Source organism: Lepidochelys kempii, chromosome 9 (genome assembly GCF_965140265.1).
Source record: "Lepidochelys kempii isolate rLepKem1 chromosome 9, rLepKem1.hap2, whole genome shotgun sequence".
Classification (NCBI taxonomy): Eukaryota; Metazoa; Chordata; order Testudines; family Cheloniidae; genus Lepidochelys; species Lepidochelys kempii.
Genome location: NC_133264.1, coordinates 7527052 through 7551943, shown reverse-complemented (window position 1 = coordinate 7551943; position 24892 = coordinate 7527052). Strand labels below are relative to the sequence as shown.

Genomic DNA, 24892 nt, shown 5'->3' with positions numbered 1-24892 from the left:
TTCTTGTCAGCAGTTTACGCAGAGCCACACTTGCATCCCAGACACCTTGTGCCATGGGGTGAGGGCATGTAGGGAAGGGGAGACCCGTCACTGATCCAATTGCTGCTTGAGATGGAGCATCGAGATGTCTGTAAGCTGAGCCATGCAGTTTGCTACACCTCGCTTTCTTTATACCTTTTTAGTTTGAGTTATTTCTTTTTCTTTTTTTTTTTAATTACCACAAGTTTGTGCTTTGAGGGGTTCCCTACTGTTTGGCCCTTTGTTGTTTTTTTTCCCCTCTGGGCCTCTTGCATGGCCTCGAGTGCAGGTTATGCCCAAGACTTGGGCCTTCAAACTCTGTCAGACCTGCCACAGGTCCTTTCCCCACAGTGACGGACATTCCAGCTGCCTTCATGGCTTGGGAGAAACCCACATTCCCTCTCAATTTAAAATTTGCTTTGGATTTAAAAAAAAGGGGTTTTAAGATCTGAGGGAGGACGGACTTAAACTCCTCTGTATAGAGCACCCTCTCAGACTCACCAAACATTTATTTAGTAGAGGATCACTAGGCAACACTTTAATACCAAACTTTATTCAAAAAGAAAAATGACTAGTTAAGCAAAGAGGCATGCAATTACCACTTCCACCACACTCCAATTATACAATACTTACACTCAAACAGGAACTCATGTATCAATGGCTGATCAGTCCACTGACCACAGAGTGCAGTACAACCTTAAAATCCTGGAACATAACGGTCCCCTTTTGATATTAATTGGAGCTCTCTCCAATTTAACAAAATGGCTCCTTTGATAATCCATTATAACACTAATTAACAATAAACTGCCCCTTGCCATAATTTTATTCTGCTATCTCCTCATTGGCTCTTTCCATTACACATTATTTAAATTAACATCTCCACCATTGTCCTTCCTATGCTATCAATACAGATAGCATTTAATGAAACATTGAAATCACTCACTGAAAACCTTGCTTAAACAGTTACAACCAAAACATAACAGTAGCATAACCCTGGGTCATGTTCTTTCTAACTTCTATTTTCTGTCATACCAAAGCCTAATTTCTACTTAATATATTTGGTAGGCTACAAGTGGTGGCAGGTCTGCACCCCCATATACTCTTGTATTGGGGAACGAGGGTGTCTGAGGCGCAGGAGCGGACTTATGGACAGAGCTGACAAAATCTCAAATCAAGAGGGCATGGGCATGCAGATATCCTGACGTGGAGAACCCATAGGGGGACACGTCTTGAAGAACTCAGGTTACTGTACAAGATAAGTAACCTTTCCTTTCTGAGAGAGTTCTCAATTTGTGTGAAAACTTTCCCAAGGGCTTTCTCCCAGCCCTTCATCAAATTATATAATTAATGTTGAAACTGGTTTTTACCTTTACACAAAACATTTATACAGCAGAGGGCAGACCAGTCTCACTGTGAGCTTAGAGTTTATGGTCTGGTGGGTAAGGTTTGGCTAGCAGAAAGATTGGCTTACAGTACAAAGGTCTTATTAAATACACATGAAACTTGCAATTCACCACTCTGATGATAGGTATAAAAGCAGGGAATCACAGGGAGAAAGAGAGAGGTAGATAGAAGGGGATTAAAGCCTATTTAGGGAGAGCTGGAACCTCAAAAAAGACAGGGAGAGTTCAGACCTGACCACAAAGTGGACAGACAGATAGAGCAGCAGGGTGATGTTGGGGATAAGTGAGTTTTTAGTAACTCTGGTCATCTCTCTCTTTGTTGTGCAATTTCTGAAACTGAAGTGGGCATGTAGCAGGCTTCCTCCTGGACCAACTCCCCTCCCGCTCATCGGCACCATGTGGCAGATGGATTTCAAACGCCAGCATGAGACTCTTATTAAGGTATTGTGAGTGTGTGTCCAAATATAACCAAGTAAATGATAAAATTAGCAAAAGGCGGCACATAAGGCACTTCTGCATGCTAAATAACATTTCATCTGGCTTGTGCATGGGATAGTAAACGATGGCCATAAATTCCATTACCTGTTAGTGATGAAAGTGTGAATTTAATGACATCTGCTGAGCAGAAGATTGAATGAGAACGAAGTATTCCTGACTCAGCAAAAAGAATTGACTTAAAGGGGGGGGTCCCCAAACCCTGGTAGGTCATGAGTGGGCTCCTAAATGTATATGTAACTACCTAGATAAAGTGAGATGATATTTCGAGGTGCTGAGCTCCCCCAAGTCCCACTGACGTCAATGGGAGCTGCAGGTGTTAAATACGGATTTATTGAGGCACTTAGACAATTTCAGCCTCAATCTATTCAACTGTCGCCTGGTTTCCTTCAGTATTTCTTGCTACATTTGCTCATATCCAAAGTATTTGTTTCTGGGATGGCTACGCTCCTTCCCAGCTCAATTCTTCGCTGAAGCCTTAATGCTCAGTAGGTGGCATTGCATTCACTTCTACGGTAAGAACCTGGAACACACCCAATTTCATCAGGCAGAAGGAAGGAGCATTGCGAGACAGAAAGATCTTTTTCAAACACCAACAACAGAAATTATTGCAAAGAGAGAGGCAGCAAATGACCAGCTGCCTTAGGCAGAAATTTGCCCTTTATACAAGTTCTGGAGTGAATGTCCCTTTATAACATGCCAAGAGATCTGGTTGTTTTAAAGGATTCGGAAAACAGGGGCAGGTGAGAGGAATGACTAGATGACCTCCTGAGGTCTCTTCCAACCCTAATCTTCTAGGATTCTGATGGGGAAATAAATTAATGGGGATGTTTCTGGGCACTGGGCTGTTTGTAATTTGCTGTTAGCTCTAAAGGAGAAAATGATATGCTTATTAGTGAGTTCAGAGGTAGGTCACTGCAAGGGGTACTTAGGAAGACTGAGATGCATGAGATTGCCCAGCATTATCGCATATAACTAACCCTGATAAACTGTGACTCCAAGGAACAATAATAAATCTCCCAAGCATGTCAGTTACCACCTTTATTCGGTGTGTTTTATATGCAATGTTTACACACAAGGTATTAGAAGAGACACCACAGAATTGTCCCCTTAATTGGAAGGCACAAGCCATTCTACTCCTGGGGACGTCTGTCCATCATGAGGTGAAACTCACCTGTAGGTAATTCTAATCCCATTCCGTACAAGACATTTAAATAGCATCCCCATGACACAGCTGCTGAGACATCCTGTTGGATGAGAGAGTATGGTCTTATCTCAGTCAGCTATGAGGCTTTTCTGACTTTAGCTCGTCTTTCGCCATGGTTCGGGGTTTCACTACAAATGTTTCTACAGCACCCCCTCCCACCCCCAAGAGAGCGTCCTGGAGTAAGCTGGGCGGTTGATTCATTGTGTACAGTTTTTCTGACTTGTGGTTTTCTGGCACTGATGATGTCTCTAGTTGGCACGGATTTATGGCAACATCTTCACCTTGTGGATGGGACATATTCCTATCATCATACTGAATGGATTCCCAACTGTGAAGGATGGCCTGACTGTCCGCTCTGAAGACGTCTCTGGCCGGCCAACAACCCCTTTCTTTCGGAAAACGGCCGGAGGAAAGGGTAACATTTTCTTTCCTTATTAACTATACAGAAAAAGTAAGTTCACATGATCCTTTAAGTGTGGCTGCTCCCTGCTTCCATAGTCATCTCCCCATGGGAATGCTGCTGCAAACAGTTAAAATCACTACAAAAGTGACTTTTCTGATACTAATCAATGAGGCAAACAGCCACTGAATAGAACGGAGGAGCAAAATCCTGACTAATAAGTTTGTTTGAAGCATCAGCCAGGAATGTGAACATCAGCTGGCATTACTCCCATTGTACATATGCTTTACACAGTACTAGTTTTGTCATAGTCATCTAATGTGATGGCTTTTTAACCTGGGCAGGATCTTCTCACCTGCTGGGCTTCAGGTCAGATCCCTGCACTGTCATTCAAACACAACCATTCTTGCCCTTTTAGTCATGCCTTGCACTGCAGCAAATCTCACCCAACGAAATTCCCCTCCTCTCTAGAATTCCTGGTGTGGGTTCCCAGCTGTAGAATTACATGGTTTTGTATTACAAATGATTTACGAAAACTGCATCCTGAGTTTTTGAAGCCCCACTTTCTATTTCTCTTATAAGAGCAACAAAACCCTCGACATCAAGTACTTTTCTGAAGTTGTCACAAGCCTTATCACATCTGTGGCCAGATAAAGGAGTTCAGCTAGGAGTCACATTCTTCTGCATTTACCTCTCCTGTTAGAAAATTTATTTTAGATTTAACTGTTACTATGTGAAGGATTTTGCTTTATATAAACAACAATTCTCAATGGCCTCAGGTATTATTTTCACAAGTGGTCACACCTGGAAGCAGCAGAGACGCTTTGGGCTGATGACCCTACGGAACCTGGGGCTGGGCAAGAAAGGCCTGGAGCACCGAATCCAAGAGGAGGCCCGTCACCTGGTGGAGTACTTTATGAATGAGAGAGGTACATCATTGCCAGCATAGCTGGGCCTTTTCACTTCCAGACGCGTGTCTCTGTCATGCCAGCAAGAGGAGAGAATTCCAGGCCACAGATGGCTAGGTATGGGCGGAGTTAATACCAGTGCTTTATGTTAAGATAAATCTGAACACACATAAGTGAGGCTCTAAAGTAGCCAGGAACTAGAGCCCTGCAGCGGGACTGGGATCCCACCAGACCTGCAGGACCTGCTGCCACAATAGCGGGAGTGGGTGGGAGTGAGTATTGCAGGGCAGGAGCAGAATTAAAAGTCGTCCTGCGCAGGGCTCTACCAGGAACCAATCCATGAATAACTTCACAGGTCATAACTAACACTTTGAATTTTAGCTGAAACTAAGCTGGAGTCCAGTACTAGCTATGGAGCATATGTGGGACGTGCTCCTTGTAAGACCCACTGCTAAGGAAGTGGTTCAGCACCAGCTGATATTTCTGGAGCCTTCAATTATAGCCCTATTCATAGGTTCATATATTCCGGTGCCAGAAGGGACCATTATGATCTTCTAGTCGGACCTTCTGTATAAAATAAGACACTGAACTTTCCCAAAATAATTTTATTTGAACTAGAGCAGAGCTTTTAAGCTTTTAAAAAAAATCCAATCTTGATTTAAAAATTGCCATGGTGGAGAATCAACCCTGAACCGTGGTAAATTGTTCCAGTGGTTAATTACCCTCGCTGTTTAAAAAAAAAAACAAAAAAACCCCTCTTATTTCCCGTCTGAATTTGTCTAGCTTCAACTTCCAACTGTTGGATCTTGTTATACCTTTGTCTGCTAGTTTGAAGAGCCTGTTATTACATCTTTGTTCCTCATCTAGGTACTTACAGATTGTAACCAAGTCACCCCTTAACCTTCTTTGTTAAGATAAACAGATTGAGCTCTTTGAGTCTATCACTACAAGGCAGGTTTTCTAATCCTTGAGTCATTTTTGTGGCTCTTCTCTCAACTCTCTCCAATTTATCAACATCTTTCTTGAATTGTGGCCACGAGAACTGGCCATGGGATTCCAGCAACAGTAGCCCTAGTGCCAAATACAAAGGTAAAACAACCTCTCTGCTCCTACTCAAGGTTCCCCTGTTTATGCATCCCAGGATCACATTAGTCCTTTTGGCCACAGCATTGCACTGGGAGCTCATGTTCAGCTGATTATCCACCACAACCCCTCAATCTTTTTCACAGTCACTGCTTCCCAGGATAGAGCCCCCCATCCTGTAAGTATGGCCTGCATCCTTTGTTCCCAGATGTATACGTTTACGTTTCACTATGTTAAAACGCATATGGTTTGCGTGCACTTCCCTTCCCAAATGATCATGACCTGTCTTCATTATTCACCACTCCCCCAATCTTTGTCATCTACAAACTTCATGAGGAATGGTTTGTTTTTTTTTCTAGTCACGTTAAATAACGTAGGGCCAAGAATCAATGCCAGTTGCACCCCGCTAGAAAAACACACGCTCAGTGACGATTCCCCATTTAGTTACATTTTGAGACCTATCAATTAGCCATTTTTATAGCCGTTTAATGTGTGCTGTGTTAATTTTGTATCGTTCCTGTTTTTTAACCAAACTGTCATGCAATACCAAGTCAAATGGCTTACAGAATTCTAAGTTTATTACATCAACACTAATACCTTTAGCAAACTACACTTGTAATCTTATCAGAAAAAGATATCAAGTTAATTTGACAGGATCTATTTTCCCTAAACCTGTGTTGATTGACATTAATTATATTATTCTCCTTTAATTCTTTATTAATCAAGTCCTGTATTAGCTGCTCCCCTTTCTTGCCTGATATCTATGGGTTCAATGTCAGAGTGACAGACACATAATTGCCTGCCCTTTTAAAATATTGGTACAACGTTAGCATTCTCCCACTCTTGTGAAACTTCCCCAGTTTTCCAAGTGCTATTGAAAATCAACATTAATGGTCCAGTGAGCTCCTCAGCCAGCTCTCTTAGAAGTCTTGGATGCAGATTATCAAGACCTCTGACTTAAAAATGTCTGACTTTCACAGCTGCTACTTAACATTCTCCTGAGTTACTGTTGGAATGGAAAATGTTTCATCATCATATATGACTACATCTTCTCATTCCCCCCCCCCAATACAGAACAAAAATATTAGCTGAATACTTCTGCCTTTTCTGCATTATTATTGACAACCCTACCATTTCCATCGAGCAGTGGATCAATACCATGAAGAGTGCAGTTCAGTAATCCATCCGAGAAGTGATCACGCCCTGGATGAATGCAGGGAGGGCAGACTATGACAGGGCACAGTCACAGGCTCCTTACTAGCTTTACAACAGCTGACAACATAAAAAAGCAGCCTTGACTATTGCTGGACCCGCTCATTCAAACACAGCAGGTGATCCAGCAGGACCTCAAACCTGAGGACTTTTCCAGCAAAAAGTTGGCCAAACCTTTCCTATCGGGCATCATTACCACCAACTGGTCTGGGTTTAGAGGCAGACAGCTGGGGGCTGCCGAAGCACCTTTGAAAATCAGACCACAATTAGTTTGGTGTCTAAATATGGAGTTAGGAACCTACTTATATCAAACTCATTTTGGGCAATGAGTCCATCGAGAGTGCTTGACCCCCCAGTTCCACAGAATCAAACCCATTCAAACTGAGAAAGCCCTGCTACCTCTCCCCCTCCCTCTTCAGTGGCCTGCGCAGGATTCCTCTCTCAGTAGGGGGAGGGAGGAGCAGTGTTGGAAACGTTAATGTGAATTCTGATCACTATTTTTGCAGGAGATCCCCTGGATCCTTCTTTCCCCATCATCCATTCGGTCTCAAACGTGATTGCGGCTGTGATGTTTGGCCATCGCTTTTCCACTGAGGACAAAAATTTCCACCAGCTGATTGAAAGCAATGATTATTTGGTCAACTTTGGAGGCAGCATCACCGAGATGGTGAGTACGTACAAGCGGTTCTCATTATTTTATCAGTATCCAAAGCAAGCGAGGTTTCTCACCCAACAAAGAAGGAAGTGAGATCTCTACATTGAGGAATTTACTATATATTATACAGTTAGTGAGGGCTGGTGTACAACATGCCGGATTAAAGAAGGTTTCAGGTTTTTGGAGTAAATGGAATCTTAGGCTTTGTCTATGCTGCACTTTTGTTGGTAAAACTTGTGTCGTTCAGGGGCGTGAAACCCCCACGCCCCCGAACGACACAAGTTTTACTGATGAAAAGCGCTGGTGTGGACAGTGCTTTCTTCTACCGACAAAGCGACCGCTTCTCGTTGGGGGAGGGTTTATTGTGTCGGCGGGAGAGCGCTCTCCTGCCGCCAAAGAGCGGCTATGCTGGGCACCTTTTAGTGGCCCGGCTGCAGCAGCACAGCTGTGTTGCTAAAAGGTGCATAGTGTAAACACAGCCTTAGCTGGCTAACTCCAGGTAGCCATCTTTTTATCAAACCGTCAGTGCCCAGCCTCCCCTCCTGGATACCTTGGTACGGGGTCTCTTCAGCACTCATCGTATGCTGCAGTCTGAAGACCTGAAGCACACCCAGATGTTACACCCCGCATGCCTATGACAGTCTCACTGATTTGTCTTAGGCTGAGACGAGGCCTGAAGCTTCAACATGTAGAAAACTACATGAAAATTCATAGAAAAATTCAGACTTGGGCATTGGGCCAGCTTCTAGGGCGTGGGTGCCATTATCTCAGGCTGGATGAAGGGCTTCTGACCTCTAACAGGCAGGCCATGTCAGTGCTCTCGCATGGAGCCAATAGCAGCTGGCCTTGGATTGCCTCCTTCTTGGGAACCTTCTCTCTTCTCCCAGACTGTCTTCCATCCCAGATGCAAGTTCTCAGCTGGTCATACAGATAGGAATTGGCAGAGAATCACGGTAGCCATTGGCATGGTGGTTCAGGGACAAATTGGTGCAAAGCCGAGAGCAGCTCCGTCTGGAGATGCTGACTGGCAGTGAGATGCTGTTGGCTCATAGGCAAAGGTGGGCTCCTCCTTGTGTTTATCAAGAAAGCAGAAACCAAAATTCAACTTCCTCTTTGAGGCGGCCTCTGCATATTCCCATTGGTGCAGAAGTCCCCAAACTGTGGGGTGTGCCCCTGTAGGGGGGAATGGAGGAATATTAGGGGGCACCGCTGGGGCCCAGGCCAGCTCCCACGGGGGGTGGGATAGGAGCACCACTGTGCTCCACTCCTGGCCCCAACCCCGGGTGTTGGCTTCACTCCCAGCCCTGCGCCCAGCTGTGGCCCATCCCCCCTCCTGGAGCCGCATCCCTGCTCCTGGCCCCGGCTCTAGGGAGGGGGGGGCGCAGACAAGGGTAAGGGGGGACGTGAGGTATCGCTGCATTAGTGGGATGAAGCTGCCTGTGGCTTCCAGTCTCTTTTAGGGTACATCTGTAATGCCTGCTTCTTTCGGCATCATGTAGGGTGTGTGACGGGTTGGGTCACAGAAACCCCCTTGGGACTGACACCTGATGTGCTGAGACTACCCATGAGCCCATTTTCCCTGGCAGCTTGGAACGTCAGAACCCTGCCTTGTTGAGCCAGACATGCCAGCCTGCTACAAACACAGACCCAGGTCTGAACCACATCCCCCAAAGCTATAGGCTTTAACTGAAAACCACTTAGCAGGTACTCCTGTCTCCAGCACCCAGATACCCAGTTCCCAATGGGGTTCAAACCCCAAATAAATCCGTTTTACTCTGTATAAAGTTTATGCAAGGTAAACTCATAAATTGTCCGCCCTCTATAAGACTGATAGAGAGATATGCACAGCTGTTTGCTCCCCAGGTGTGAATTACTTACTCTGGGTCAATTAATAAGCAAAAGTGATTTCCTTAAGTATAAAAAGTAGGATTTAAGTGGTTACAAGTAATAACAGACAGAACAAAGTAAGTTGCCAAGCAAAATAAAATAAAACACGCAAGTCTAAGCCTAATACAGTAGGAAACTGAATACAGATGAAATCTCACCCACAGAAATGTTCCAATAAGCTTTCGCAGACTGGACTCCTTCCTAGTCTGGGTCCAGCAATCACTCACACCCCCGTAGTTACTGTCCTTTGTTCCAGTTTAGGTGGTAGCTAGGGGATTTCTCCTGACTGCCGCCTCCTTTGTTCTGTTCTACCCACTTTTATAGCTTCGGCCCAAGGTGGGAATCTTTTGTCTCTCTCTTTTCTAAACGGAAAAGCACCATATTTAAGATGGATTTCAGTATTAGGTGACATGGTCACATGTCCCTGTAAGACCTCATTCTTCATTACCCACAGGCTGGCCCCCACGTCCACAAGAAGGCTTGCAGATAAATAAACCATCTACAGCCAATTGTCCTAGTCAATGGGTGCCATCAAGATTCTAAACGACCATTAATGGCCCACCCTTTGCATCATTACAGTAGGACCTCAGAGTTATATTTCATATTTCTAGTTTCAGATATAAAAATGATACATTCATACAAATAGGACGAACACACTCAGTAGATTATAAGCTTTGTAACGATACCTTACAAGAGACCTTTTGCATGAAGCATATTCCAGTTACATTATATTCACACTCATTAGCATATTTTTATAAAATCCTATGGAGTGCAACGTCACAGGGTGCATACGAGCATAGCCCCCCTTGCATGGGTAAGAATAGCAGTGTCTCTGGTGAAGGCCCAGTTTAGGGCAGCAGAGTAAAGACACACCTGAAAAGCGTGGGTCTGTATGCAGCGCCCAAGCCTTGCCTCCCCATGTACACTGCTGTTTTTAGCAGTGTGGTGTCCCACTGCCTCCCTGCAGCTGGAGCCTTTCCCCGCTGCAGGGAAAGACTGGCTATGGGGAAGGACTTGGGCTGCTCCCTGCAGGGAAAGACGCTGGCAGCAAGGTAAGGCTCTTGCAGGGGCGAGCTGCTGAAGTTAGGGAGGCTACTCATTTGGTTTGGAACTGGACAGTCCTCTTTTGGGGTGATCTGTCCCCCATCTGGTACTACGACCAAATTGGACATGGTTTGTCCAGTATCGGATGGGGGATGCCATTTTTAAGAGTGTGCCACTCTGCCCCCTCTGGCATGACCTTGCATGCATGGTGTGTTTGAGGTCACACCCGTGGGGGCTGGGTGCACTTACAGATGGCACTGCCTCCCATACAGGGTAACTCCCAGATGCACTGTGCGTGTGAGGTCATGCCAGCTGGGGTGGGGTCACACCAACGGGGCTGGGCCCACACCATTCCCAGAAGTACCGGAACGTCCAGTATTCTGGGCCTGTGTGAGTGATGACACTGAAGCCCTCCCCCACTGCTTCCCTGATGCCAGAGCCTTTCACCCACACGTCTAGCTACAGCATTGGGTTTCCAAGGTATAAAGAGGGCAGTGATTCCATCCACCCATCCATCCGTTAGTTCGTTCGGAACAGGCAGTGAACCCAGATTGCACTCAGTGGCCTTGGCATGTCCCTCATCAGTTTTTCTTGGCCCCTTTGGGGACTTATTTTTGTTTTTTCTTACTTAGATTGTCAGCTAGTCGATCGCCTTTTCTGGTTTTTTTTAAAAAAAGGGAGTGCAAAGAAAGCCCTGAGGGTTCCCATATGTTGTGGGCATTGCCTAGATCCACCTCAGGTCCAGTAGGCTCAGTCTGACACTGTGATGCTCCAGTACTGATTTAGGAGATCTGCTTGTCAAAGTAGTTCTGTGCCAGTCTTTATCAGTCCTGAAACCTCTTCTTGCTCCTGAAGGAAAAGCAAAAGCAGTTCTTCAACAGAGCAAGATGCACAGTTCCTGGAGAAACTCCTCCCCCTCTGTCTGCAGCCTGGCTGTTGATCCACCCTCAGCAGCCATCTCCCTAGGATGACTAGATTGCCAGTGTGAAAAATTGGGACACCTTTTTTTTTTTTTTGGGGGGGGCGGGGGGGAGGGAATATAGTTGCCTATAAAAGACAAAGCCCCCAATATTGAGACTGTCCTGATATTATCAGGACATCCGGTCGCCTTACATCTTCCTGCCCCTTATAATTGCTCCAGGATGGAGACCCATCACTTTTGACTTCCACCGCGCTTCTGACCATCATAAGTGTAGCAGTCTCCATCACAATTGACTTTTGCCCCTACTTAATGTTACTGGGCTAATTTCCTGTAGGTATCAGATTAGAAGTGGGCCTTCAGAATGTGATAGCCCTATGGACTACCTTGGGGAAGGTATCCTGTATGTAAGAGGTGGCATGAAAGAAAGCATGAGGGCTGCTTTGGGAGAAGCCGATAAACCGGTGGTTGAGGCTGGCGTTGCTAGCAGAGGCAGATAACATGATAATAGACAGGAGTGGATCAGTAGGGAGGAGTAAAGTTGAAAAGGGCCTTGAATCCTCCCGTCACTTGTGTGACCACAAGAGGGGGCAGAACCTGTTCCCCAGACTTCAGGAACACGTTCAGTGCCTCTGGAAAGCTTGCTAGAAAAATCAATTCCAAATGGACTGACATGTAAGTGAAGTATAGCAAGCAAAAATGAACAGCGATGCATTGAGGTGCAGAGAAATATCTAATGGGGTGCTGCAAAGAGCAGCGTTCCATCTTGTTCCATGTACTCTTTGTTAAAGATCTAAACAAAAGATTTTAAGTACACATTACCTTTGTAGATTATACAAAGGGGAGTGTTGAGAAAACAAGTAGATAATACAGGGGGCTGGGGGTGGCAAGATTGGTGATATGGGCAAGACTGATAAACTGACATTAAATACAAGGTTTCAGAGTAGCTTATGCTCAAATAAATTTGTTAGTCTCTAAGGTGCCACCAGTCCTCCTTTTCTTTTTATTAAATACAAGCAAATTTGTCAAGGAAAAAATACAATATCTAGTATTTAATCAGAGTCAGAAAGCTGAAAAGCAGAAATGACTGAAAGAACTCGAGGTGCTAACAAACAGCAGGAATTAGTTTCCAGCTGGCAGTAGGATATCGTGGCAGAAATGACTCTCTGGCCCCATAGGGCTTTTTCGGTCAGAGCAGAGGAAGCAGACAGCTGACGCAGAGCCTCTCTTTCTGAATCTGTCTCTGTTTACACTCAAAGGGTTCTCCTCCCTAGACTCTAGGGTTACGTTTTCCAAACGTTATACAATGGAGTTTTAGCCATATGTCCGAGTAATACCAACTGGAGTCCTGAGGCTGAAATCCCCGCACATGATGCTGAAAATGTACCCTGCTGAGTAATTAACTCACTGATCTCACTGGCTAAATTTCACCTGGATATTTTAACATTTTGAGAGACCCACCATGAATTTGTTAAAAGCAACGAATGAAAGCATCTCACTTGTGCCTCTCTCACAGCTGTATGATATTTTCCCCTGGTTCATGAATCATCTCCCAGGCGCTCACCAGAAGGCATTCTATTGCCAAGAGTTTCTCCGGTCTTTTGCAAGAAAGGAGCTCAGAAGCCACCAAGAGAGTGGGTCACCAGACGAACCCCAGGATTTCATTGATTTCTACCTGGCTCAGATAGACAAAGTAAGTGTCTGTGCTGTATATGATGACTGTGCTTTTGGGGCTTCACTGCTGTCCTCTGGTATAAACACAAACTTCCCCAGGATAACATGGGAAAGAACCCTCTGAAATGTTTCATATGATTTTACGGTTCTAATCTCCTCCCATTGAAGTCATTACTTTTTTGGAAGTAGGATCAAGTTCTTTGATTTTATAGACAATCTGTGAAGAGTTTATTTTAAAAAAATTCCAAGACCCTAATATTATGTGAATGTAGACTTAGAAATGATGACCCAAACAAATTGCCATGGAGACCTGGGTGATATCAAAGTAATGGGAAAAAAGCAAACAGGTGGTAAGGAGATTTTAAAAGATGGAAGAGAGCAATTACAGTAAGTGTAATTTAAACCCTTAATAATATCATGGAATTAACAGTAAGGAGAAAGATATGCTGCAGTCAGTGCTCAGAGACATCAGTACTGGGAGTAGTAAATAGAATGGGGATTTAAAATATACATCGTACTAGACAAACGTCATTGTTCTTTTTGAATGAATCACAAAACTATTGGATTCAAGGAACACGTTGGATCAAATATTTGATACGATTGAGAAAAGGCCTCATGAACTTTCACTTGAAAATGAAAATGTTGTTGGCTACAACAACACTGCACATGGAAAACAATGCCTAGCAGGGTTGGAAATAGGCCCTATCACATGGAGAAAAAACTGATGGAAAGATCCTAAACAAGTTCACTTTTGCACTGCCTTACAGAAGTGAGCGAATAATTGATATTGTTTGGTTTGGGGGCCAAACCAAAAACTCTGGGGGGGAAAAAAATCCATTTAGGCTGAAAAAGAAATGAAAACCTGAAAACAAAAATTATTTTTGGGTTAAATGAAACATTTTATTCGACACAAAATGGTTTATTTTTCAGTTTTTCATTTTGTTTTGGGATGTTTTGCACCCTTTAAAATTAATATAACTAGTTTTCAAAACAAAAAGTCAAAATATCTAGACCATCCTTCATTTTCTTGTCTTTTTTCCCCCCCTCCCACCCCCCTTTCTTTCTTTGGCTGAAACTTTTCACCAAATTTGACCTGAATTCACAAATAGTTTTGGTGCCCAAAAAGATCCATTTGTCAGCAAAATTACTATCTGGAAAAAAATATTTTTTTGGCCAGATCTACTTTTTTATTATTACCACAGCACCGAGGAGGCCTCACTATCTACCCCAACTAGGGACCATTTTCTAATCGGTCAGCGTGTCAGGCCTCGAATAGAATGTCTCCCTCTGTGAGGCACTGCCAGTCACATCCAACCATGCCCCCAGTTCCTCTTCCCTGCCTTTTACCACCCAAGAAAGTCAGAGATATAATTCGCTGGTCATAGCACAGATATCCCCCCAGCACTTCACGAAATTCATGAGCTTCCTCTGGATTCAAGTCAAATAGAGGAGACTCTGCATTTGTCTTTTTGAGCCCTATCAAGTTCTGAATTTGAACAATGTTAACTGCAAAATAATTAGACAAATCCTGGCACTGTGAGATTCTGCCAGCAGATGCAAACAACCCAACTAAACCGCCCAGGACTATCTGTCACACAGAACAGTTCAGATGAGCAGGATTTTGCAACTCGTATGCTGGAAGCAAAGAAACTTTTCTTCACCTCTTGCTTGAGTGACAGGGCATGGCGTATGGAAACGATGAAGGAGCATGGAGGGATGAAATCCTCATTCCTGTTTCTCAGTGTTCTTTTAAAAATACAGGTTTTTTTTGTTTTGTAAAGTTATAGACATTGCACACTGCTGGGCATCAAAACAGAACAGAGTGACCCTCATTATTACCCAGATTGTCCTACCTTCTGCACCCTAACCTCAAACCTCTGACTGTCACCTGCAGAGCAAAGCTGACCCTGATTCTACCTTTGATGAAGACAACCTGGTCCAGACTATTTTCGACCTTTTCTTGGCAGGCACAGAAACCACAACCACCACCATGCGCTGGGCAGTGCTTTATATGATGGCTTACCCAGACATCCAAGGTGAGGGGGTGCACCATACATAAGATCGTGCATTTATGTAGAAAGTACCCACTTCTGCCCAATTTTATTAGGTGATTGTAAGTCTAAAACTGGCAGTTGGTGGCTGCAGCTCCAAGATGGGTCCCTGATATAGAAGCAGATGCCTGGACTGAGATTTGAGTCAGCCCGCTTTGATTTCTGACCTCCCACTGCCCCTTGCTTCTTAGAGATGTAGGGTTTTCCACAGTTTGTGTCTGGTTCTCAAGCCAAGCTCTATCACCTTTCCACAAGATACTGGTGCTTCATTCAGATGTAACCCTTCTGCCCGTCAGAGTTGGCAGCAACAAGGGCCGGGTTCAATATCTAGGGGATCCATTCCAATAACACAATGCAAACCGGCTCGAGCCCCCACCCAGTGACCTGGGACCAATATATACCACCCCCGCTGGGCTCCTCCAAGAGGCAATACTTCCCCTCTCGCAAGCACAGAGTCTGAGTGTAGCAAAAGTCTTTTAATAACAGAGAGAAACAATGTGGCATTATGTTGGGGAAACACCACCAACCGGATTCATAACACAACCCATGAGCAAAAAAACCCACCCCAGGCAAATTGGGGCATGCCCTTTTCCCTTTGGTTCTTGAGTCCAGCAACCCCAAATCACCCAAAGTCCCAAAAGTCCAATGCCCCAAAAGTCTCTGTCCCTGGTCAGGGCAGCCCCAGAGTTCGAAAGTTTATCTGCGGAGCTTTACCTCCCAACCTGGGTGGAAATGGGACAGGGGTAAGAGGCACCTTACGTGATCTGAAGCTGACCGCTCCATAGCGGCGCTCCACTCCGCCAGCCGCCCCACGAACTCCTTCGCTCAGCTGCGCTCCGCTCCGCCAGCCGCCCCACGAACTCCTTCACTCAGCTCCACGGCCCACAAGCAGCTCCTGCCATCCACACACTGCGCTGCGTCGAACTGCTTCACCAGCCGCCCCGCAAACTGCTCCACAATATATCTTCAGGCTCCCCCACTACTTAACACAACACTCAGTGATTTCAGCTCTTAGGTGAATTCAGCTTATAATAGGGGAGCCCCAGTGCTGGTGCACTGTCAGCCCAAAGTGAGCTCAGCAGCCTATAACTAGACTTCTAATGAAATCAAAATTAGCTCTGATATTCCACAGTGGAGAGAGGAGGAAGTGCAATTAGCATGTAAGGCCCTCACGAAGGGGCCCATGCCACCAAGTATTAATACTTGTCCCCAGCCTCTCTCCATTCACACAGTTTTGGAACCCATGACCCTTGCCTAGCGAGTGCTACTTAGTTGATGGTGAATCCCTCCATCATAACAAAAGGCCACGTACAGTTCCAAGCACAGTTCCCATAATCAGGGTAATAACAATTTATTCTTCCTGCCCCAATAACAGAGACACTGGGGATCCCACAGCAGCCAAAGTGACCATTTGGGCAGCTATGGTCTCATTCTAGGCGTGGTGGGTGTGCCTATGCAAATGAGATCGGCCCCTGAAGTTCTTTTCCACAACTTGCCGCACCTCACCACCAGATGTCAGGGTGGAGCTCATCCTGACACTGCTTACACAGATAAACTCAGACGTCCAAATAAACCACAAAGTCCCAACGCAAACAAACTTCACTCACTTGGGGCTTCTTCTTCCCAGTGGTTCCCTGAGCCACAAGTATCTAAACATTTTATCCCTCCTTGGGATTCCTTCTCCAGCCATCTGACTTTATACACGGGTTCTCTCAAGGTCCTTTGAAGAGACTGTCAGTAATCATGTCACCCTCTCTCTCTGTTATGAAGGAAGGGAGCTACTTATATACGCTGCCTCCTTCCCAGCATGCCTTGCAACACAGTCTAACTCTCAGGTGTCCCTCTGGGCCACAAGTCCTAGTGTGTGGTGGTGCTGCCAGGAACAGGGTAATGCTGGTGTGGAGGCCTCCTTTAGAGGAACATGCTATTGTAGTTATGGTCCTCAATGAGGAACATGCCCCTGGCCGGGGACGTGCTTTCAGAGTTGCTAGCTGGTAAAGTTGTCTTTGTGATTGCGCAAATGCGGGACTTTTAATTCACTAAATACTAGTGTCCCCTACAGCACATGCAGATGGTACTTCCCAAGTATCTCTCTCAGTTATTGCTGCTCAGTCCCTTCCATCTTCACTTCCAGGCAGAGGTGATGTGTGGGTGGGGCCTGGGGGGATAAGGGGTCACATGCCCCCCACCCTCAGATTTGCTGTTTGGTTTGTACTGAGCATGCTCAGTAACACTGCTAAAGCTGGCTGCCCTCACTCCTTCTCCCCCACCCACTATTGGCAGGCACAGGTCATCTCTGCCTCCAGGATGGAACACCAACTTGCATTTCATTCACACTGTCATGCTGGAGGGTGTTGGTAGCTGCCAGCAAGTGTGGCTTTGATCTATAGGCAATCACAGACCTTGCTGAGGCTGCTGGGTGTGCCAGCTGCCTTTCCTTTTGGCCAACTGAAAGAAGCGCATTAAACTCCTTTATGGAGTCAGATAGCTGAAACAAGAGAAGTCACTGCCCAAAGCACTGGCCACATGGAACAGCGGAGCAAGAATTAATTCTGGGTGAATAAGAGGGGATTCCTGGGAACTGATTGAACATGTGGAGGTTGGTGCATTGATTGGCTTGTGTCTGTGGGCTTTTGTCAGAAGCAGAAAGCAGTGAGAAAAGCCAGGAGAAATCGGAGAGCAATGGTAAAAGCATGGCCTGGAGTGGATGCAAAGAAAGAGCTTCTTTTGGTCAGAGTGCTGGAGTGGTCAGAGTGCTGGCAGGGAAGGCAAGCGTGGAAATTATGAGCAAGGGAAACTGCCTCTGTTTTGATCCTATGTGTTCAGGGAAACAGGACTTGGTGTACATTACTTGCAAATCTACAGGATTGCACCAAAGAAATACCGTATTTGTATAATCAGCTACTCCTAATGGAAACGACCAGCGAGGCCCTGCACACTGGCTATCTGCTCAAGCCAAAGGGCAATGCTATGAAGCCTTCTCATCCTTCATTTATAAACAGGAACATCATTCAGATGCATGGCCAAAAGGGGGGCCTTGAATCCTTTGGCTGCCATTCTATATCCCAGCTATTGCTTTCATCTTGCAAGGATGCTTCTTTACTTTACATCTGTGAATGTCATTGCACTTTACTAGCACTAGAGGTCTCCTGTTTCCAGCTAAGATAATGTCTTGATTGCTCTACATTTTGAATTCCTGCTCTGCTAAGCTATACTCCCAGCTGATCCCACTTCACATAAAACTGTGTTGTTCTCTCAGTACCTGAAATAAACTGTATGGGACAGGTGCTGGGCACGGCATAGAAACAGGAGTCTAATCTGTGAAACAAAGCTAGAGAAAGCTTTCCCTGTGCAGCAGCCTTGTTCCTGGCTGCCTCAGAAGCAAACATCATAGAATCGTGGGACTGGAAGGGACCTCAAGAGGTCATCTACACAGTGCACTCATGGCCATGAGTAGTTACTGAGGGTGCTGCCCCCACCATCAGTCTTTCTCTCAGAGAAAAGAAAGGGAAAAGCTCTTTACCAGGGCCAAATTTGGCCCTGACACTGGGTTTCAGCCATGTGTTGTCTGGGTCTCTGTGGAATGTGCTGATAATCTCTCCCAGTTAGTTGCTACATCTGTCCTGCTGGCAGGGCTTTCCCCTTGCACTAATGTTAACCCAGCAATAAAGGAGAGATTCAAATAAGATTCCAGCCAGGGAAAAGAAAAGGCTCCATGATTAGGGTGACCAGATGTCCTGATATTATTGGGACCATCCCAATATTAGGGGCTTTGTCTTATATAGGCAACTATACCTATCCCCGAAAAGAAAAGTGTCCCAATTTTTCATGCTTGCTGTCTGGTCACCCTATCCGGGATATAGAGAGACACACACACACACTCTCTCTCTCTCCCCCCCCCCCCAAAATATGTATCCTTAATGTTTCTCTTTAGAGAAAGTCCAGAAGGAGCTGGACGCTGTGCTGGGTCCCTCCAAATTAATCAGTTACGAGGATCGGAAGGAACTGCCGTTCACCTACGCCGTGGTCCATGAGATCCAGCGCTACAGCAGCATCGTTGCCGTGGGAGTTCCTAGAGAATGTGTAAAAGACACCGTGTTGCAGGGCTTTCCCATTGAAAAGGTACAGAGCCATTCTCTATCTTTATAGCCCCTCCTTCCATCAGAGGGCCAATGTACCAGGAATCCAAATAATTGGTGTGTCCACATATACAGTGAACCTGATTCTCTTTTGCTTTACAGCTCCTTCGCTTTCTTCCAACACCTAAATAATAAAGCTGATGGATGAGGTCACTGGGAAATATCTCTGACTTTAGGGAGTTCCTCAAACATTACAGAATCAGCAAAGAGCTCGGGGTGACCCCTCTTGAAGTCTGCTGTGATTTGGCTATTCTCAGGTGCCAGTATGTCCCTTAGGGGCCTTGGCAACATTATGCTTTGGGCAGAGCCAAGAATAGGGAAAGCTCAAAGGTGACTTTAAGCCACCTTTAATTCCCCCTCCTACATCCTACTTGATGTGTTTCTTGGCCAGAAAGAAGGCTTGGACTGTGTATCTCTTCTCCATTTATAAATCTCACACTGAATGTCCTTGCTTTTCAAATTCTGTATCAGCCCATTGAACTCTTGTCAGTGTCTTGCTGTTTTAACATCAGAAAAATATAACTTTGTCAATTTAAAGCAATGGCTTAAAAATGTTAAACATTACTCTTTTTGTTTCCATTGAGGAGTCAATATTAAAGCAGGGAGGATTCTGGGTATAAGACTTTTGCACTGGGCTCTCTGTTGCTGGTGTTTCCATCAACATGACTGCTGTCATCAGATTCAAAAGGGCAAATAGAAATGTATTGTCCAGCAGACTCCCAATTTGTTCCTGAGGACACAGGGTTTTCTCTAGGTGACCTTCCACGCAAGGTAATAAATGAAAATTAAAAACTGTGTGTCCTTACCTATCTGTCTGATGGACAGACACCGAACTGAGTCAAATTTTCCCTTGCAGGGCACCATTATTCTCCCAAATTTAACCTCCGCCTTGTTTGACCCTGAGCAATGGGAGACGCCTCGACAGTTCAACCCAAATCACTTCCTGGATCAGGATGGAAATTTTGTGAACAAAGAAGCTTTCTTAGCATTCTCAGCAGGTAAGAGCATTGACAGGTAAAAGCAGGGCCGTCCTTAGGCATACGCTGCATATGCAGCTGCATAGGGCCAGAAATTTGGGGCACCACCGGGATAAGGTGTGCTGCAGCCTCCATAGGCAGGGGCCATATTCACAGAGCCAAATGCACCGGCCCGGCGCATTCTGCATGAGGGATAGGATACGGGGGTCTCTGCAGGGAACTGTGACTCTCCATCGCTGTGAGGTGGGCCGGGTGGCTCGGTATCCTTAGCTGCCTCGTCTCTCCCACTCCCCAGGCTACCGCAGCTGCTCCGTATGAAGCTCAGTGTGTGTCAGCAAGGGGGAGGGGATTTTTTCTGGGGGTCTGCGGGCCCCAGTTTAATAATACTGCTTAGGGCCCCATAAATCCTAAGGACAGTCCTGGGTATAAGCTTCTTATTGCAGGGGTGGACAAACTTTTTGGCCCTAGGGCCACATTGGGTCCTGAAATTGTATGGAGGGCCGGGTAGGGAAGGCTGGGGAAGGCTATGCCTCCCCAAACAGCGAGGCGTGGCCTGGCCCCTGCACCCATTCCAGCCCCCGAGAACTCCCACCCCCATACAACCCCCCCTGCTCCCCACCCCGACCACACCCCGAGACCCCTGTCTAGTGATGAGCTGCCAAAATCTTAACAATGTGTTCCTTCCTCACCCCATGAGGGGGTCGTTGCCCACCCCCGCCCCCTGGGACTCCTGCCCCATCCAACCCCCCCGCGTTCCTTGACGCCCCCCCCAGGACCCCGGCCTCATCCACCCCCTTCCCCTGTCTGCCCCCAGAACCGGGCAGGAGGGTCTTGTGGGCCACCGTATGGATACCCACCCCATCCCTAAGAGCCAGAGGCACCTGAGGCACCTGTCCCGGCGGTGCTTACCTGGGGCAGCTCCCAGGAAGCATCCGGCAGGTCCCTCTGGCTCCTAGGGGTGGGCGAGCGTAGCTGGGGGGGAGCAGGGGGAGCGGCTGCTCCCCCCACTGATCACATCAAAAGTGGCGCCTTAGGTGCCGACTCCCTGGATGCTCTGGGGCTGGAGCACCTACGGGGAAAATTTGGTGGGTGCAGAGCACCCACCGGCAGCTCCCTGCCCTGCACCTGGCCCCAGCTCACCTCCGCTCTGCCTCCGCCCCGAACGCGCCGCCCCGCTCTGTTTCTCCGCACCGCCCCCCCGCTTCCCGCGAATCAGCTGTTCGGCGGAAAGCTGGGGAGGGCTGAGAAGCAGGCCATGGCTTCACACTCAAGCCGAGGGTGGCGGAGGTGAGCTGGGGCGGGGAGCCCCTTGCGTCCCCCCCCACGGGTTACCTGCTGCAACGTGGGCGGCCCTCCTCACGCCCCCCCCCGCCCCAGCTCCCCTCCGCCTCCCTGGGCCTGAGCGGGAAGCTGCGGCCTGCTTCTCCGCCCGCCCCGGCTTCCCGCGTGAACAGCTGATTTGCGGGAAGCCTGGGGGGGAAGAGAAGCAGGGCAGGGCAGCGTGTTCAGGGGAGGAGGCGGAGCGGAGGTGAGCTCGGGGTGGGGAGCTGCCGGTGGGTGCTCTGCACCCACCGCATTTTCCCCTTGGGTGCCCCAGGGCTGGAGCACCCGTGGAGTCGGCGCCTAAGGCGCCACTTTTGGCCGGTTAAATTTAGAACCCCTTTTAGAACCGGTTCTCCCTCGCGGAACAACTGGTTCTAAAAGAGCTTCTAAATTTAACAACCGGTTCTAGGGAGCCGGCTCCAGCTCACCACTGCCCCTGTCCCTATCCAATCTCCCCTGCTCCCCACCCCCTATCCAACCCTCCCTGCTCTCCCTGCCCCAAGTTACCTGTGGGGTGGGAGAAAGGGGGGCTCAGTCCTTTCCCTGTGCGTTTCCCCTGCTCGTTTGGCTGCTCTTCCTGGCAGTCGGGCAGGACTCGCTCCCTGTCGGCTTGGGGACGGGAGCCAAGCATGCTGGAGGTGGAGGGGGGCCCTGGCTTGCTCTGCCCCTGTCCCTGGTAGTAGGGCCCAGGGCCCTTGACCGCCCCCCCGCAAGCTCCCCTGGTCCTTGCCTCTTCCCCCAGCCAGAACTCCCCCTGGCCGCTCCGCCCTGGAGCCCCAGGGGCTAGCCTCCGCCCCGCTCACCATGCTGCAGGGGAGTTGGGCTGGCTCCTCTGCAAGCCTGTCCTGACCCCGCTCCCTGGCAGGAGCTCAGGGGCCAGAGGGAAGGGTCCTGCGGGCCGGATGTGGCCTGCCGGCCGTAGTTTGCCCCCCTCTGTCTTAGTGGGTTTGATTGTGAGGGGTGAATTAATGGATTAGCAATGGGACCCTGCTAACCTTCAGACCTTGTAATTTACACAAAAACCAGCCGTCTCACCCCATTTCTGAGCAAAGATTTAATTACAGAATGCTAGCTGGACCATTGGTCTGGCCTCGAATGGCCGTTTTTATCTTCTTATTAATACTAAAATGAGAATTGTCAAAACAAAGGAAGGTATATTTTGTGATGGATTTGAATTGTTCAGTTGGTAATCTGCAAAAATCATTATTCTGCATTGGATTTCCCAATCATGAACACAAAGTAGTATAATTCTATTGCATTTAGAAATCAGAAGGCAATAAATAGGATCCTCAACCGTACAGTAACAGTTATGTGGAAAATGACCTTATCTCCTGTTCCTACATGGTTACTCAACAGCTGTTTGTTTCAGAGCCAGAATATATGGAGCTGCATGTGCACAGACCTACCCTCAGATCTTGAGAACTTCTGATGTACTAAATGCCTCCACTTTACACAGATGGTGTTTTTCTTCCACCAGGGAGAAGTAGGATTTTGCCAGCTTTGAGCTTTGACCAGATTGGATACACAAGGATTAGAATACATTCAATCCAATTGTAATTCATATTTTCAAATGAAAAAAAACCCAATCCCTCCCCTCCCCACCCAATCACTGTCCCTTTGTTCTTGCAGGGCACCGTGTGTGTTTGGGGGAGCAGCTGGCAAAGACTGAGCTCTTCATCTTCTTCACCAACTTGCTGCGGGTGTTCTCATTCAGGCTACCAGAGGGAGTGAAGGAAATCAACACCGAGTTCATTCTGGGGGGTACATTGCAGCCTCATCCCTATAAGATCTGTGCTGTTCCTCGCTAGGCTGCAGCACCCCTCAAACCATGGGAGGAGCTATTAGGCAGGCACGCATGCCGTTGTGAATTTCCACCTTGTACCTCTTCCCCTCTTTCTACTTCCAACTTTGACGACAGTATCGGTTCAGGCCAGTGGAGCCAATTTCTCAATCTGTTAGACCAGCGGTGTCCAATCCGTTCGCCGCTAGCCACATGTGACTAATAGGCTATGGAATTGTGCGAATGCATGTGGCTTTTTTATAATGTGGCTCATAAGAAAAATTCAGAACCACAAGAGTGGCTAGCCGTGTGGCTAGCACCGACCTTCTATTGGGCCCCGCTGTGTTAGACCTTGGGAAATTAATCTGCAAACCACTGCCACTTCCTTATTGGTCTGTGCCCAGGCTTTCCGTTTAATAGATTGCAGAGAGAGAAAATGTAAAACAAGGAATTCCAGAGTCAGGCTTTAGTTGGGTGGACCAGGAATGTGTTAGATGCATCGCACTGAAGTTGGAGTTGTGGCGGCAGGAGAGAGAGGAGGGGAAAGGAGGGACATATTACGGTCTGTTACCAGGTTTAGCTTTATTCAGCAAGTTCTTAGCCACAGCTGTAATCTCTGCCAGAGGCTGAGACATCTGATCTGCTGCCCTGATTGTGTCTTATGCAGTGAACACGCAACCCTGAGAGTCATCTCCAAACTGAAGTGAGCTGTAGCCCACGGAAGCTTATGCTCAAATAAATTGGTTAGTCTCTAAGGTGCCACAAGTCCTCCTGTTCTTTTTGCGGATACAGACTGACCTGGCTGCGACTCTGAAACATCTCCAAACTGGTAATGCTGCCACCGAAGACCTTTCCCTCTCTCCACTGTTCGTTTTGTACATGGATTCTAATGAAAGGCAGATTGTTGCTTACCAGTACTGCAAGCAATTTCCCATGAATACTCCTTTGAATTTTTCATGAATCTGCTTTAGCTGGTTTTGCACCTTTTGGGGGTTGCTTTTCACAGATGATGTAGTGAATAAGTTGACTGGCAAGAATGACAAAGCCGTTAATTTTAGGTAAGTGTTGCAGAGTATCCACTGAGCGTGAATTTCACATTCATAATCACAGGTATTAGCATCGGAAACCTGATCCTGAAAGGTTTCAGAGGAACAGCCGTGTTAGTCTGTATTCGCAAAAAGAAAAGGAGTACTTGTGGCACCTTAGAGACTAACCAATTTATTTGAGCATGAGCTTTCGTGAGCTACAGCTCACGAAAGCTCATGCTCAAATAAATTGGTTAGTCTCTAAGGTGCCACAAGTACTCCTTTTCTTTTTGCTGATCCTGAAAGTGAACTCTTGCTGAGTCAGTGATCAGAGACATCCCATGTAACCTATTGTCATGGAGTCACAGTCTCCTGAAGTCAGGCAGGTCTCTAGTGCTGTGTGTGTCCCCCTCACCCACTCAACAGGGCAAGAACACTCCTGGGATTCAGCGCTTCCTGGGTCTGGCCTCAGAGCATTCAGCCCCCTTGTTCACAACGTAACTTCCTGCAGTGAGCCCACCTGGAAGGCACATCTGAGGAGGCCTTACATGCCCCCCAAAGGGATCACGCAACCCAGCTTGGCGGTCAGCAGTGACTCCCAGCCAGCTTTGTAAAACAAGTGTTTATTATTCGACGGGAACACAGCGTAGAACAGATCTTGTTAGCCCGGAAAGCAGGAAGTTACAGCAAAG

General features: G+C 47.1%; 1 protein-coding gene across 1 annotated transcript; it reads left to right on the top strand.

Annotated features, from left to right (window-relative positions):
* Positions 1-1581: 1581 nt before the first annotated feature.
* LOC140916856 (cytochrome P450 2J6-like) lies at positions 1582-24335 on the top strand. Its single transcript, XM_073358745.1, has 9 exons — positions 1582-1862; positions 3376-3538; positions 4303-4452; positions 7233-7393; positions 12748-12924; positions 14800-14941; positions 18891-19078; positions 19952-20093; positions 23025-24335. Exons 1-9 carry the CDS (start codon positions 1692-1694, stop codon positions 23201-23203), a joined length of 1473 nt encoding a protein of 490 aa, XP_073214846.1. The 5' UTR covers positions 1582-1691; the 3' UTR covers positions 23204-24335.
* Positions 24336-24892: the final 557 nt, after the last annotated feature.